General features: G+C 48.8%; 6 protein-coding genes across 6 annotated transcripts; 5 read left to right on the top strand and 1 right to left on the bottom strand.

Annotated features, from left to right (window-relative positions):
• Positions 1 to 83: 83 nt before the first annotated feature.
• On the top strand, positions 84 to 1,167 carry B0J16DRAFT_390356 (uncharacterized protein; the record flags this gene model as incomplete). Its single annotated transcript, XM_046131870.1, has 2 exons — positions 84 to 882; positions 944 to 1,167. 2 exons carry the CDS (start codon positions 84 to 86, stop codon positions 1,165 to 1,167), a joined length of 1,023 nt encoding a protein of 340 aa, XP_045988071.1.
• Positions 1,168 to 3,887: 2,720 nt separating this feature from the next.
• On the top strand, positions 3,888 to 5,662 carry B0J16DRAFT_365776 (transmembrane amino acid transporter protein-domain-containing protein). Its single transcript, XM_046130051.1, has 3 exons — positions 3,888 to 4,167; positions 4,220 to 4,481; positions 4,534 to 5,662. Exons 1-3 carry the CDS (start codon positions 4,012 to 4,014, stop codon positions 5,538 to 5,540), a joined length of 1,425 nt encoding a protein of 474 aa, XP_045988070.1. The 5' UTR covers positions 3,888 to 4,011; the 3' UTR covers positions 5,541 to 5,662.
• A 758-nt stretch (positions 5,663 to 6,420) lies between these two features.
• On the bottom strand, positions 6,421 to 7,282 carry B0J16DRAFT_312793 (ribonuclease E inhibitor RraA/Dimethylmenaquinone methyltransferase; the record flags this gene model as incomplete). Its single annotated transcript, XM_046125073.1, has 5 exons — positions 6,421 to 6,639; positions 6,688 to 6,744; positions 6,792 to 6,962; positions 7,009 to 7,186; positions 7,242 to 7,282. The coding sequence occupies 5 exons, from the start codon at positions 7,280 to 7,282 to the stop codon at positions 6,421 to 6,423; spliced, it is 666 nt and encodes a 221-aa protein (XP_045988069.1).
• A 243-nt stretch (positions 7,283 to 7,525) lies between these two features.
• B0J16DRAFT_325961 (D-isomer specific 2-hydroxyacid dehydrogenase) lies at positions 7,526 to 8,906 on the top strand. The gene has a single exon (XM_046125941.1). It carries the CDS (start codon positions 7,555 to 7,557, stop codon positions 8,521 to 8,523), a length of 969 nt encoding a protein of 322 aa, XP_045988068.1. The 5' UTR covers positions 7,526 to 7,554; the 3' UTR covers positions 8,524 to 8,906.
• A 1,147-nt stretch (positions 8,907 to 10,053) lies between these two features.
• B0J16DRAFT_295042 (uncharacterized protein) lies at positions 10,054 to 13,354 on the top strand (the record flags this gene model as incomplete). Its single annotated transcript, XM_046124409.1, has 2 exons — positions 10,054 to 12,055; positions 12,108 to 13,354. 2 exons carry the CDS (start codon positions 10,054 to 10,056, stop codon positions 13,298 to 13,300), a joined length of 3,195 nt encoding a protein of 1,064 aa, XP_045988067.1. The 3' UTR covers positions 13,301 to 13,354.
• A 213-nt stretch (positions 13,355 to 13,567) lies between these two features.
• On the top strand, positions 13,568 to 15,588 carry B0J16DRAFT_325959 (fungal-specific transcription factor domain-containing protein). The gene is made up of 2 exons (XM_046125940.1): positions 13,568 to 14,953; positions 14,998 to 15,588. Exons 1-2 carry the CDS (start codon positions 13,620 to 13,622, stop codon positions 15,527 to 15,529), a joined length of 1,866 nt encoding a protein of 621 aa, XP_045988066.1. The 5' UTR covers positions 13,568 to 13,619; the 3' UTR covers positions 15,530 to 15,588.
• Positions 15,589 to 15,620: the final 32 nt, after the last annotated feature.

Raw genomic sequence — 15,620 nt, 5'->3', positions numbered from 1 at the left:
CAACAGAATCATCAACAACTTCTTGGAACTGTATCTTCTTTCTTGACACAAATATCTCCCCTTTCTTGACACTACTCTTCATCATGGCCGGCCCTCAAGCATACGACTGGCGAGAGCTCATTGCCAGGCTTGCACTGTCAGGAGACCGTCACACTCCCTCCACCCTTGATCATGCCCCAACTCGACGAGTCCTTCACTCCAACATGCTTCGCCTCCCGAATGCCAACGGAGAGCACCTTGAATCCATGCACAAGATATCGTTCAAGCACTTTCCCGAAAAACGCCGACAAGCCAAGTTCGTGCCATTCGGTATTTGGCGGATGATGTTCTTCCGAAGACTGGCGTGGGTCAGAATGAACGAGACTTCTCCCGACATCTTGGCGGCGCTCAGTCTCGACTTGAATGGCCTGCCCACGACCGAGAACATGGCACCTGACGTTGCCGACAACGGTACACATATTTTTGACGGACGTCATGACAACTTCATTGACCTTTTCCTCCCAATCGACGAGATCTGGAACAAACTCAAAACGCCTACCAACCAGCAATGGATCCAGCATGCGATACAGGAAGACAGGATTCGTTTCAGAAACTTGGAGCAACTTCGAACCATTCTGCGAGGAACGACTGAGCCCCGTCATATCGCATTTACACGCGCCCTGAATCGGTTATTCCCAGATGGCTCCCCAACGGCCACTTCCGACCCATTCGAGTTTTTGAGGATCTTGATGGATTTGAGAGAGCAGATTGTGGCCGACCTGGCTGTCTTACAAGTCCTGCACAAGGATGGCATCGATGTTGGCACCTTCCTCAATTCACCGGATGACGTTGTCTCTCGCATGGAGCGCTTAGCAGGGCCAGGAATCCCGAGTGACTCTCGTTGTAAGTGACCGTTTCTTACCCTGATCTAGGCTCCAAGCTAACTAGCTAGCTATCGAGGTAGGTCCGAGTGATTCTCTCATGACGGACCAACAGGCACAGCTTCCCCGTTTCAAACCGTTACGTATCGTTTGGACTGCCGCCTGCCTAAAAACTCGAAATCCCCGCCACCAGATATCGATTAACGGCGCACGCCTCCGTCAGTCAGCGCGACACCATTTCAACAAATTCATGGAGGATCAGAAGGCCAATGAGCTGACACTAGCGGAAATGGACCTTTGGATCTAGGAGATGTTGGTCGAGATCCTTATTCAAGATCGGAATCGTGTCTCGGGGCTCACCGGGGGACAGTCTGAGGGACAGCTTGGTGCTGAAGAACAGCTTGGAGAAAAGCCTGGAAGACCAGCCTGGAGGGCAGCCCTGAGGACAGCCTAGAGCGCAGCCTGGTGCTTCAATGGGCATTGAGCAAGCGACACTGGACGACACTGGAAGTGATGACACTGATGATAGAATGTTGGCATGGAAAGGAAATATTCATAACAGCGGAAATTGTACTGATAGGACCAATATTGACATGAGAAGATCAATAAAGCGCTAGTCTTAGACTACTGAAATAAAGTGACCTAAAAACTGGTCTAAGCTTGCATAAGGTGATCAAATTATTTCGTCTCTTGTGCTCTTGGCGGCCAATTCTTCTGACACCCTGAGGCCGACGATTGCCGCTGGCATGACTGCGGGATGGCGTCGCAAGTTGATCTCTGTGGTTGCAACAAGCATTTGCCCAGCCTTGGCATCAGGGGTTAAAATCTAGGGTCATTGACCACATCGTGCTTCATTGTATGCTGTCAAATAAATGTTATTGTTTCTCGTCATCAGGGTGTTAGGAATTGGTCGCCGAGAACATAAGGGACGAAATAATTTGGTCACTTTAAGCCAGCTTAGACCAGCGCTTAGATTACTTTTCCTTTGGCAGCCTTGTGCTATATCTGTACACAAACGAGAACTGTTCAGACCCTTGTCTCCCCGCGGTAAATTACTTCTTTCGTAGACCTTCTTGAAAGTAAGTGGATCGAAATCCAGACACGTATCAGACCAACATGAACCGCTTGACATCTCCATCGTGGGAATGCAGTTCACCTGCCCCTTTCACAGCTTCGAAGGTCATATGACCTTGACAAGGCCGACTCGAACCGACTGAGAGGTCTCTGAAGTAATCTGAGAAGATGCGTGAAGGATAAATATCTGTCGTATTCCAACTCCTCATCCCTTTTATCACGGCGGTCCTCTTCAACAGCCGCCACCATGCATACCCTGCTGAGCTCACAACCTGGACACATCTGGAAGGTCATGAGAGACTAAGCAGGAGCACGGCTTTTGTTGACGCTCCCCACAGGATACAGACTCCACGGAAGCTCATGGTGTTACAGCTTGCACAGCCCCTTGGTCTCGCTTGAGCTAATCCAAGTCTTTCCTTGCCAAGTATCGCGATACTGCTGATTATATATCTCATCGGTTGCGAACCCGATAAAGGTCTATTTGAAGAGTCGATATCACCTTATCTGATAGCCCAGGTCAGGGCCAATAAAGGATCAATTACCACGAGTTGATGACACTGTCATACACACAAGTTAATATCCAGCCGAACTTCCTGATAACCACGCATGAGCCAAGAAAGCAGACCATATTTATGGTGAGACTGAGTGGCATGATAATCGGGACACGACCCGTGTATAACCACATTCGGACATTCCAGCATGAACCCATCAATCATATCAGCAACAACGTTATAGACGGAAGGTCACCCGTTATTTCTCGGCGCCGCCGATCGGAAACGTTTCCGCTGCATGAATCAGCCAACACTCTGCGTCAATTCACAGCTGACAGGGCCTCTGCGCCCTCTGGACAGGGTGACAACGGCTGAGTGAAAAAATTGGAGAAGACGCACGACACTCTACCAAAAAGGGATAGTTTCATAACAAACCGACGATTTCCGTTATCTAATTGACGCGTCTGCGTAGTACCCCGAAAATGCCTCGTCACTGTAAACTCTGTTTCAAAAACCGTTGATACCCACTGGTTGATACCGCGGAGGACTTCCCGATGGAAAAGAGGGTCTAATCTTAGGAGAGTAAGCGTGGAGGAGGCACGGACAAACCCCAAATTATCAAGGGATGGATTGCCTGGATTCGGTATGTATCGGCCAACCAAATGAAAGCGTATACCCCATTTAAGAAAGTTACCTTTTGGAGTAGCAAATTTTCATCGGTAATGCCGGTCAGCATTCTCCAACTCAAACGTTTACCCACGACATTGAGACAGTATCATTATCCTCTATCTTTCAGGGACATGTGGACTCAATTGATACAGATGCAGATGCGGGATAATTCAGGGATATTCCACAAAAAGAGGATACTGTCAGGAGCGACATTTGAACCTTGGTTTGGGGTAGACCCCATATTTTGGAGATGGCGGGCGGAGACCCGATTCTTTGTGTTTGAGCTGGGGTTGAGTTAGTAGGTAATGAAAACTCTTAGCGAGTCAAGATCTCCACCGCTAGAGTAGACACAACGTCATAGCTCAGACCTTTTCCCCCAGAACTCCTTGTTTCTTTTACGTGATGTTTTTGCGCTCAGTGATGGATTGCGCGATTGACCCTCTTCTCCAGTTCTACCCCGTGGGGAGACCTTACTGCCAAGTGATCAAGTATCTCCACATGAATCTAGACAAGAGTCGAGACAACGGATACTGCGGAGTGAAGCTTGTCCATCACGGACATCGCGAAGGGGCGAGATTTGAAGCTCAGCAAGCTTTACAAAAGCTGAGTGGGACTAACCCCCCTTTGGTAAAAACAACACGGGGATCGACTCCATAGCGTGGTTTTGTCTAGCTACCAGGGGGGCAAAAAGTTAGACTCCAGGGTTACGTCCGGGCCTGTTATCTCTTGTGTCTCTTGCTGTTGCATCCGTATAAGATGAGTCCACTATCCCCAGATTTTAATCCACCTCCACACTACGCTCTCTTCTTCTTCAACCTCTCCCTCCCTCTCTCCTCAGTCCCTTCTCTTTTGACTTGACTACTATTCAACCCTTCAATCATTGAGTTGTCTAGTCCTGTCACTTTGTTTTTGTCAACATGTCGCACTACGAAAACAACCTCGCAGAGAAAGATCTCAAGCGCGATCTAGAAACAGACCAGCAGCTCAACAACACTCCCTCCGTCGCCCACGGCAATCAAGTCCACGATGATGTCTTTGGTGAAATCACTGATGAAGGTCCCAACTACCGAGCTGTACGCCTCCCCCAATCCCACTCCCAGTATATCCCCATATTAACATATACAGGTCGGTTGGATCGGTACCGTCGCTCTCATGATGAAGACCCAAATCGGTCTCGGAGTCTTGTCCATCCCCGCAGTCTTCGACGTCCTCGGCATCGTCCCCGGAATTATCTGCCTCATCATCATCGCCGCTATAACTACCTGGTCCGATTACATGGTTGGCGTCTTCAAGAGGAATCATCCTCAGGTGTACGGTATTGATGATGCGGGATATCTCATCTTTGGACGCATTGGTCGTGAGATCTTTGGCATTGCCTTCTGTCTCTGTATGTCCTCCCTTCCCAATTACTCCTGGTGAATGAATGCTAATGGTGGTAGACTGGATCTTCGTCGCTGGATCTGGCATGCTGGGTCTTTCAATCGGTCTCAACGCCGTCTCCCTCCACGGCACATGCACAGCCGCCTTCGTCGCCGTCGCAGCTATCTGCGGCTTTCTCCTCGCCAGCGTGCGCACACTCGGTCGCATCAGCATGCTCGCCTGGGTCGGCCTGATCTGCATCATGACCGCCATCTTCACCGTGACAATCGCAGTAGGCATCCAAGACCGCCCCGCCGATGCTCCCAAGGACAGCGAGTGGAAGTCTGACTGGCGCGCCTTCGGTAACCCTTCCTTCACCGAGGCTATTTCGTCCATCTCCTCGCTTATCTTTGCCTTCGCTGGTACACCTGGTTTCTTCTCCATCGCCGCTGAGATGAAGAACCCTGCTCATTACACCCGATCTTTGATGGTGTGTCAAGCTGGTGTTACTATTACCTACATCGTCATCGGATGCGTTGTGTATCTCTACTGTGGATCGTACGTTGCGTCTCCTGCTCTTGGATCCGCTGGTCATTTGATCAAGCGCGTCGCCTACGGTATTTCCCTGCCCGGTCTTCTGGCTACTACCGTCCTGGTCATTCACTTTGCCGCAAAGTACGTCTTTGTCCGTATGCTCCGCGGCACAAAGCATCTTGCTTCCAACAGCGCTGTGCACTGGGGAACATGGATCGCCTGTACCCTCACCACCACCATCATCGCCTACCTGATCGCATCCGGCATTCCCGTCTTTGGCGGCCTTGTGTCTCTCGTCGGTGCCCTTCTCGGAACGCTGATGTCGTTCCAGCTTTACGGCTGCATGTGGCTGTACGACAACTGGGCCAAGGGCAAGCGATCTCCTAACATGAAGTGGTACCTCATGGTAGCCTTCAGCGTGTTCGTCATTGTGTCGGGCACATTCTTGATGATTGGTGGTACTTATGGATCCATTGTTGGAATTATCGATTCGTACAAGAAGGAGGGCGGTTCTGCTGCTTTCTCTTGTGCTGATAATTCTAATTCTACTTAAGTCATAGCGTTGTTTTTGTTTTTAGCATGCATTGGAATTAGAGTAGAGAGAATTATCTAGAGGTCACACAATCTTTGTCATTGAGGTTGAAGAATAGATACTATCCAGTTCAAACATCGCCTACCATTGTATGTGAAGTTGCTGTATCCCTGTGATCAACCTCTAACCTGGCAATGAGAAGATCTTCGCGCCTTGACGTATTGCTCAAAGTCAATTCAGCCCGACCGTTACGCCACTCACATCAACGCACAAAGTTCTCGATCACCATATCCACATCCATAACGCCGATCCAAACCACAAAACGTGACCACAATATCGATCCACAAAGTGGACACTAGATACCACCGCAAAATCAAGATTCTGGAGTTGTATCCGTTAAGTCATCATGTCCATCCTGACGTCTGGATCAGCGGGAGCTAAAAGCTTGTTGTGCGCTAGGACTCGCCGGTACTTGGATGGTCTGGACAGGTACTTTGATGGAGCTTCGGTGGAGATTGAACAATCTGGACTGGGCTGGCTTTGTTGATCAATGGAGCTCTGCAGGAATTGAAACTGGTTCGTTGGAAAATATCAGGTGGGCGACAGAAGAATTATCCTCCATATTCGATGGTCCAATGTTAAGAAAGCAATGTTTGCTCTACCGTATAAACTCGTGAAATTGGGTATGAGCAGTGGATACCTATGCCGCCATTCTGCAGTTGCAATTGGTTAGGATAGATGGCTAGATATCTTTTGGTATATCCATCTTATGACCTGTGAGCAATGGGGACTTGTATATCTAGTGGCTTGACTCCACGGTTCATACCCAATTTCATGAGTTTCTACGGTATTATACCTGAAACAATTTCTATATGTAAAAACCACAACACTGACGCTTTGTTCAACGGTGCTTATCCCTCGCCTCCGCAAAAGTCATACCATTCGCAATATCCTTGGCCATCTTCTCATCAGCTTCCACCAGCTTGGGCATAAGCTCAAGAATCTTATCGACAGCATCCTTAGGCACGCAAACCACACCATTCAAATCCCCAAAGATAATATCTCCTGGATTGATTGTCACGTCAAGAGCAGAATCTTGGAGTTTAACGGGAACATTGACCTGTGTGGATAATTAGTCTTGAATCATGGCTGTGTTAGATGGACGTACCTCGCTTGGTCGAGCAACTTCGTGGGGACTCGGCGTACCAACGTTACGAGCGTAGACCTATCTCATTGTTAGTACTGCAGGGGGTGTATATCTGGTTGACTTACTGGAAAATCGAGACCACGATGTTCCTGTAAATCTCTAAACGTGCCATCGATGACAGTTCCAGCAGCACCAGAGTATTTGGCACGAGTACTCATCAGCCCTCCATACACAGCATTGAAAACACCATGCGGAGATGAGATGAAGATTACATGATCTTTAGGAACGGTATCAATCTAACCCTATCAGCATCTGAAGGCTAAACGGGGTTTGGTAACGTACATAGTGCTCCTTCGGCTTTGGAGCAGTGATGTAGTTGTTCCGAACGAACTTGACTGTGTAGGCAGGCCCGATAAGCTTTGCGTCACCTTCTTGGCGCTGAGGTGACCACATGCTTATGTTTGGAAGGAAGCCACCGTGGGAGATACCCAATTTCAGAAGGGCATCAGAAACGTCGCATCTGGTTGATGTTAGTGGTGGTGGTGATAATGGCGATGGGTGTGGGAGGATTGTACGTTGTATATGCGCGGAGCTTGGTTAGAACTGAGGAGGCCATGATGTCGATTGTCTGTGGATGAGATACGCCAAGGCGATTTTTCTCAAGTGAACTCGAAAAGAGTAATGTCAAGATGATAGATGTTGTTGTGATATATGATAGTCATGAGGGATAAAACCGCTCGGGTGATACCCCGGACGTTTTCCGGGAGTTTGTCCGGGATGTTCTCCGGTGTAAGTCGCACGTCCATGGTGAAGCTATAAGTCATACAAAGGCAAAAAGAAATCTCAAATATTTCTTATTCTCTACCATCTTCACCTCTTTAGACCATCATGACAGTCCCAAAGCCCTCGGTCTACGTCCTAGACCCCTACCACCCCGATGCCATCGAAGCACTTCAAAACTCCCCCGACATAATCACCATCCTCCCCACAGACCCTTCCAAAAACACATACCCAGAAAATGCCACAGCAATCATGCTACGCAGCGAAACTCGCTTAGGCAAGAACGAACTTTCGAAGTGCAAAATTCTCAAATTCATCGTCAAGCAGGGCGTCGGAGTCGATAACATCGACCTCCAGGCTGCCGCTGAACATGGAATCAAAGTGTATAACACACCCGGTCTTAACGGCGAAACGGTCGCTGAGCATACTCTTGCTCTAGTTTTAACTCTGGCGAGACGCGTTGCTGAGATTGATCGCAGGACGAGAGCTGGGGAGGCTATTGTTCGCAGTCAGACTTTGGGAAAGAGTTTGTATAAAAAGACTCTGGGCATTGTTGGTATGGGGAATATTGGTTTTGCTGTTGCGAAGAAGTGGGTTGGTGCTATGGAAGGAAACATCATTGCTTATGATCCCTTCTCAGATGGGAAGCACTGGCGCAACGCCTTTGAGTCTTTCACTCAAGTTTCTTCACTGCATGATCTTCTCAAAGCATCAGATGTAGTAACACTACACATCCCACTCACCAACACGACTACAAACTTGATTTCAACAGTAGAATTCGAGGTTATGAAAGACGGAGCTATTCTACTTAACTGCTCCCGTGGTGGTATCGTTGATGAAGATGCTCTGCTGGTAGCTTTGAAGAGTGGGAAGTTGTTTGGTGCTGGACTGGATGCTATGGTTACTGAACCACCTACGCTCGAGGCGTATCCTGAGTTGTTGAGTTTATCGAATGTGGTTGTTACGCCGCATGTTGGGGCGAGTACGATGGAGAATCAGAGTCAGAGTGGGAGGGCGGTTGTTGATGTTGTCTTGGGGCTTTTGAGGGGGGAGGGGAAGGGTAATAGAGTTGCATAGATATCGGCAATGGTGTGTTACCAGTCTGCTTCGGGCACTGGAAAGATACGTAGACTATCTTGGTCATTACTCCTCCGCGTCGGTTCCTGTATGTCATATACATGGTGGTCGTTATCAACAAGTCTTCGTGCCTCACCCTCGGCGGGCCAATCTGGAGAGTCGATATTCTTGCGCGCCTCTTCAAGCCATTGATTCCACCCAGGTGTATCTGGAATTGCATCAATGGGTCTTACCCACGTTGTTGAATTTGTCAGCCTGATGGCATACCAAACCGTTCTAGCGACCGTTGGGAGTCTTTCGGTATACCTCTCCGTAGGTTTTGCCAAATGAGAAGTGGGTGAGAGACAATCGTAAACGGTGGCAACCTCGAGCTCGCCAGGACATATCCCCAGCGGTCTGATAATAATATAGAGAGAAGTGAGGATAATGTAGGCAGCAGTGGTTGCGATTTGGCAGATAAAGCTTGCATTGGAGAAAAGGAAAAGAACCAGGATGAATGAAAGCAGAGGGAGAAAGGAACGTTTAGTGCTTGCTTGGTTCGGCAACATTACAGGGTTGACCTCTCGCCTTTCATCAGTAGTCGGAGCGAAGACAGCCCCCTGTACCAATGCGTTGTAGGCCATTATATCGCATGATATGATCCAAAAGGCGCTTTCAGGTGTCCTAGCGACGAGTTCGAATGTTTGTGTTGGTTTGTAGCCGAAATTGTGTCTCAAATTCTGTCGTATTGCAAGGCTGCAAAGGAACGTGTGAAAACAACTTAAACCCAGTCCAAGTAGAGCTGAGCCATCCTCCCAGAGTACAGAAAGTGCGATTAAGCCTGAGGTGATCAAGTAGGACAAAATACTCAGGATATCAGTCGGTGATACGGAGCGAACCATATCAAGCATCCTCGGGTATGTGGAAGCAGGTTTGACGTTTGGAAGAGATGCTTGCTTCTTCAGACCAAGCCGACCGCGATTGTACAGGATGGACCAGCGATGTATGGATAGAGGTATGGAACTGTTGCTGTTCTGCATCTCCGGAACAACCATGTGAATCTCATCATAAGCTATTCTGCCAATAAATGGAAACCCGGGTCGCGCTTGACAGACCGCAGCACGAAGAGTTGTACTAGTCTTGCAGTCGTAGCGGATTAATCCAGCATCAGGAAAGTGCCAAGGCCCGGGTACGATTCGAGGCAGCCAGCTGAACTTCGAGCCGATCATCGCATTCGCGTGCTTCTCAACGGCACTTGCACCAAGCCATGCCACGACCCCCATGAATTGAACTCTCCATCCTGACGAGCTTTCAGTGTTGTCTGGAAACCAAGCCATTATAAACAGCGACTTGAGGTTTTGCTGTGCAGTGGAGGAGAGAGGGCATTGGCTTGGATGTAACGTGTTGGTACAGCCGCACAGCCTGATCAGGAGTCAGCCCAACTCACGTGAAATATGCATAAAGACGTCGAAAACTTCCCCGCTTTCAGCTGAAACAGAATAGGTTACGACCCTCGATTAACTTCTCATCTGCTTTGTTAATTGTTACCAAATGGCCAGCTCAATTATAAGTAAGCTAGTCGCCAGCGCGACCAGCATTCAGAACGACTTTTCCCTCGCTGCCGCCAACTTGAACCTTGACTTCACTCTTATCAAACTGGAGGCGCCGAAGGAATTCAACAGTGTTGGTACAAGCCTAAGTAACGTGCGGAAAGAGAATGCAGAGAGAGGCTCACTCCACCGAACCGCGCGCAAACTAGGCGCCCTTTTCGAGGGGGTAGCTCCCCCTACTGGAAATCTCTTGTCCGCATACGGAAAGAGGGTGTCAGAGATTTGTGAAAAGAGACATATCGATACCGAAGAGCGAAGTCGATATGGAGTGTTTTCTCAATTTGCTGGGACAGACTCTGCCAGCCTCTGGGCTGCTGCAACCTCCGGTAAAAGCGCAATTTCGGTTCATCTACTGGCCTGTATGATCGCAGGACTTTTTGACAGCGCTCAATCTGTTGCTCTATGGCTGCAGATAATTAAGACGAGGAAGAAAGAGATCGAGGATACTATCAAGCAGGAAATGGATGAGATGAAAGCCTTTTCCATGGCCCTCATAACTCAACAAGAGTTTAAAAGAGACGAGCTCGCTGCATGGGACAACAGTGCTAGATCTTGGATCAACACGGCACATTCAGCTACAGCTGAACAACGTCAAGTTACTCTCCTGTATGCTGATAAGGCTGGAATGCCAGTCAACACATCCTCTGATCCTTACAACAGTGTAGTTACGGCTTGGAAAGATGCCATGGCATCTATGGAGTGTCTCATCAACGGCACTCCCCAAAGAGTGCGCAACGGCGCTGTTATTCTGGCCATCAACTCGTGGCATCTCTATCCAGACCTTTGCATCCTAAGTCACGGTCCAGATGTCATCCATCAAAATGATTCACTCATATCTAGCTCTGGAATCCTGACTGTGGACCTTGAGAGGTCTTCGGACGTTGAGAGCAGCGTGACCTGGTCTCTTCCACTGGCATACTTGCGGTGGTACGGAGAGCCCATCGTTGTAAACCGTTCCCTCAGTGTGGGTTCTGCACGAATATCAATGGATGACTTTCGGTTGGTGCTTCTTGGGTGTGTCCTATCTACATGGCGCGGCTTCAGTATCTCTGTGCTGGATGATATCGAATTGGTCACCGGCCTGTTAGATGCCATTCGATCTCCTGAGAGATCAGATGAGGATTCCGAGAAACAGCGATCAAACTTGCTTCGGATGCAGAAAATGACTAAACAGAACTCATGGATCGGCCAGCTGTTAACGGCTGCAGATGATATGGCATCTATGAACCCTGTTGAGCGAGAGACGGCCCTCAAGCTAATCAACCACGGTCGTCGCCATGGTCGATTTCTTTGTTCCCCCGAAGCAGCACCTGCACCTTTCTTTGGACTTTGCCACATTCCTTCCTTGTTCTCCCTAATGGATGGTCCTGAACCCCGAATAAGATACCTCCGGAAATTCGCTAAAGATCTCGGACTCTCAAACACTAATTGTGTTATTCGATATCAGTACTCGCAGGAACGCTACGAGTATACCACTATAGAACCATTTGATGGCAGTCTTAGTAAGGATAACCTCTCAGGGTTCATCCGTCGACTGAATCCATCAGCTGCACGAACGCATTTGCGATGGATTCCCGTCAAAACCAGAGGTCAAACCTGCCACTGTGGCGATACCTGTCATCGAAAACAGGCTGATACTACGGATCAAAAGCCCAAAGAGGGTTTGTTGCGGTTGGGAAGAAGAAAGAAGGGCCCAGAGAGGTCTTGCGATTGTTTAGAGCGTGGTATCTGCTCTATAGGTTGCCACGGCTGGAAGGTCAGGCCAATCAAGAAGTGCCTCGCCGAGGGAGTCGACCTCCAGCAACGCATAGACTACATAAAGGAGCGCGGGGAACAACCTATGCCTGTACACGAGGTTTCGTGGTCATCCCACCCTCGAAATGGCCAAGCGGACTTTGGTAACGGAAACGATTTCGATTCGGCTTTGTTACAACTTTCACAGGGTAGGCTTAAGTCTTTGCTAACAGGAAACCCTCGTTAACACAGAGTAAACAGAAGAGATAGAAACATTCGTGAGTCTCGAGTTCTGTGCGGGCGATTACGAACGTGCTGAGATTCTTCGAGTTGGTCCAATGACCAATGATGACACTGATCCGCGGAAAGGACGACCAGGAGGCGACATGAGGCACTTAGGCCATTACTTCACAGGAGAAACATTCAAGAACGCGTTGCAACCCGACGACTTTAATCACTACAAACTCACAGAGTGGTTCGCGACTCACCTCAGGGCTACAAACAATGCTTTCGTCCAGCCACTTCGAGGTTGTGCTGCAGCTGTAGAGCTGTATTCACGGCTACCAGAGGCCACTATCGACTCTTCAATCATCAGCCGGACCTTTCTTAGCGATGCTAGATGGATTCCCAGCACCGGCGCAAGTCAAGGATCGCCTCTGCGACTGACACTGACCCGGCCTGAAGCTTTTGCTTGCATCGCTATGCTAGAAACCGGTCGAAACTTCGACACGGGTTACTTAAAAAACGTGTTCGCAATGACATACGGGAACTCGATATTCGTGGCAAGCCCATTACTGGCGGATCCTTACGAGACACCACTCGATACAGAAATCAAGAGGGTGGATGGAAACATTGGCCAACCAGGTTTATCGCTGCTAATTCCACCGCCAGACCCAAGAATCCGCAAGTCAAACCCCGAGGCCTGGACTATTCTTGGCCATAAACCATTCGATGGCCAGCTTGAGGACTGTTTCCAAAAGACCTCAGTGCATCTGACTCTGACGCAGTACCAGCCTGGCCTGCCAGGCCTTAATCAAGATGAGCATTACATCGATGAATCTACGGCTTTGAGGGAGACTCTTGTTCAGGTATACGACAGCTCAGATTGGGTTTGCGATCTCGATATCCTGGCAACCCTTCGTAATTCTCTTATTTCTCGCGTTGCGTGTCAAGGGACAACACATTCGCCAGGTGGCTTTTCAAACGCAGGGAGACTCTCTGGAGCCACCACGGTGGACAACTGGGAAGAGTTGCTTACACCTCCTGTGGATGACGGTCTTTTGGTGATTCGGACTTCTGGGAACTGGCTGGGAAGACTTGCTGCAGCGGGAGTTTGCATCCGGCTGCGTAGACATGCTGTCATTCTTCCTCGACGACCTTGTTGGTCTTGTATCGAACTTCACCTTTTAAGGCTAGACACTACAGGCAGCTCATCTCCCGTGTTGATTTTGTGATCAGTCTGGGTTGTTATGACCAGCCACAGGTATTATTGAATATGTACATTTGAGATACGGTGTCGCACAAGAAGTCAGGATTTCTTGGATCATGAGATGTCAAAAGTCTTGAGGTCAGTGAATTATGTCTCGTTCACAGTTTGTCGCGCATTCCAGCGTGGTGGTTTAGTGGAGATCCCCAGATAATTAGCGGCGAGGTGGGCTGAATTTAGAGGGACCTCATCAGTAATCAACCCGCGCTTCCCGGGCATCCATCAATCCAATATTTTCAACACCAACCTCCACAATTCCACCACAACCTCAAATCTTTACAGCGCAAATGCCGAAACGTAAAAGAGACTCAGAGCCCAAAAAGACCGCTCGTCTAACATGCAAAGGCTGTCGCCTCCGCAAAGTCCGCTGCGATGGCGGCCAGCCAGTCTGTGGTATTTGCATCGCGTATGGAGAGACATGCGACTATGACCGGCCACCTCCCATGACACAGATTCGCGCTATGGCGGATAGAATTGCTGAGTTGGAGCAGACTGTTAAGCAGCTCAGGAACAATTCCACAGTTGAGGGCTCGGCGATGACAGAACAGAGCAGACCGACGCCTATTGAGCCATTACCGCCCATTGAGAACACAGATAAATCTCTCGATGAGCCTGCTTATTACGACACCACCTCAGCGGTGCATGATCCTGGTGATACGCCTTTACCAACCTCCAGAACGATGGAAAGCCCAGCAAATTGTTCTCTTCAAGCTCTCCCCATCGAAATGTTCCAATCTCCCGATCTCGACTTCTTCGAAAACGAAGCAATCGGCAGCGCATCAATCTATCTCAACATCCCCCAAGATGTAATCCGTCGTCTCTTCACAACACACTGGACCTGGGTCCACGCAAACTTCATGTTCGTCCCACGCGCAATATTTCTCCGCGACGCAGCCACCGCCGGACCAAATTTCTCTCCCTTCCTCTTAACAGTTCTCTGTCTACACTCCACGCGATTCAGAGAACGGCATTTAACGGAGAATCTACTTGCGAGAGCAAAGTTGCTGTTTAGTCATGAGATACACAACGAGGGCTCGATACCACTTGTTCAAGCGTTACTTCAATTCAGTGCTAGAGAAATTGGACGGGGATCTGTTTCGCAGGCTTGGCTTTATGGGGGAATGGCGTTTCGTGTTGCTATTGATATTGGGCTCTTTTCTGAAGCGAGCGGAAGTGAGGATTCGACGAGGACGAGATTGGGGAGACATCTTGCTTGGTCTTGTTATTCGTGGGATAAGACCTTGAGTTTATATCTTGGACGAACGCCGTCTTTGCCTGAACCGCCGAAGTGGGAACCCGCGATACCGGAGACTCTTGAGACGGGAATGTGGCCGCCTTATTCCTTTGTTGAAGATGAGTGTCGTTCTGTGGAGGGTGATGCGATTGAGTATACTCCACGACCGGCGCATTTATTATTGACGTTTGCGCATACTTGCAAGATCAGTGTTATCATCAATGATGTTCTACTTAATATCTATGGCAGTAAACGAACGAGGGATGTGTTAGAGTTTATTCAATCTACAAGAGGAAGATTGCAGACATGGCGGGCTAATCTGCCTGCTGTCTTGAACGTGGATTATAAAGAACTGCCATGTCCACCAACACACATGGTAGCTCAACAGTAAGTCAACCACCACCCCATACCACTATCTCTAACAATCCCAGTATGCTCTACCACACCACCATGATCCTCCTCCACAGACCCTTCCTCAACAACAAAACCTGCAGGACCACCTGTCAAGAAGCTTCCGAAGCAGTAGAACAACTCCTGCAACTCCTCGAAACCACCTTTGGCTTTCTTCGCTTCACGTATATAATGGCATATTGCACTTATACTGCTGCTACTGTGGTGGTAAAAGATATGAAAGATGGGAGACCGGGGACTAAGACGCGTTTTGAAACGTTTATGAGGGCTTTGAATGCTATTCGGACGAGTTGTCCTGGGATACAGCGAAGTATCGATATCCTTACCAGAGGTCTTAACTCAAGCGATGGACCGAAGACTACGGCGTCAAATGAGAAGAACGGGGTAGAGGAAACGCAATCTGCACAAGGTCAAGGCCAGATGCCTGCTTTTCCATACTACGATTTTTCAGATTGTGTTGAGACGAGTATCAATCCCTTCTTCGACCTCGATTCTTTTCCACAATTGTGGTTTGATGATTTTTCAGAAAACATGCTGTTGAATAGTATCTAGAAACAAGCATCTAATGAAACTCAAAAATGGACTCGAACATCCATGCAATCGCCTGCGACGACAAGATGGTGCTCTGCAAGGCGAAAAAGAT

Source organism: Fusarium flagelliforme (genome assembly GCF_020744385.1).
Source record: "Fusarium flagelliforme strain FIESC 12 MPI-CAGE-AA-0113 chromosome Unknown B0J16scaffold_1, whole genome shotgun sequence".
Lineage (NCBI taxonomy): Eukaryota > Fungi > Ascomycota > Sordariomycetes > Hypocreales > Nectriaceae > Fusarium > Fusarium flagelliforme.
Note: the sequence above shows the minus strand (reverse complement) of the source record. Positions and strands in the feature narration are given on the sequence as shown.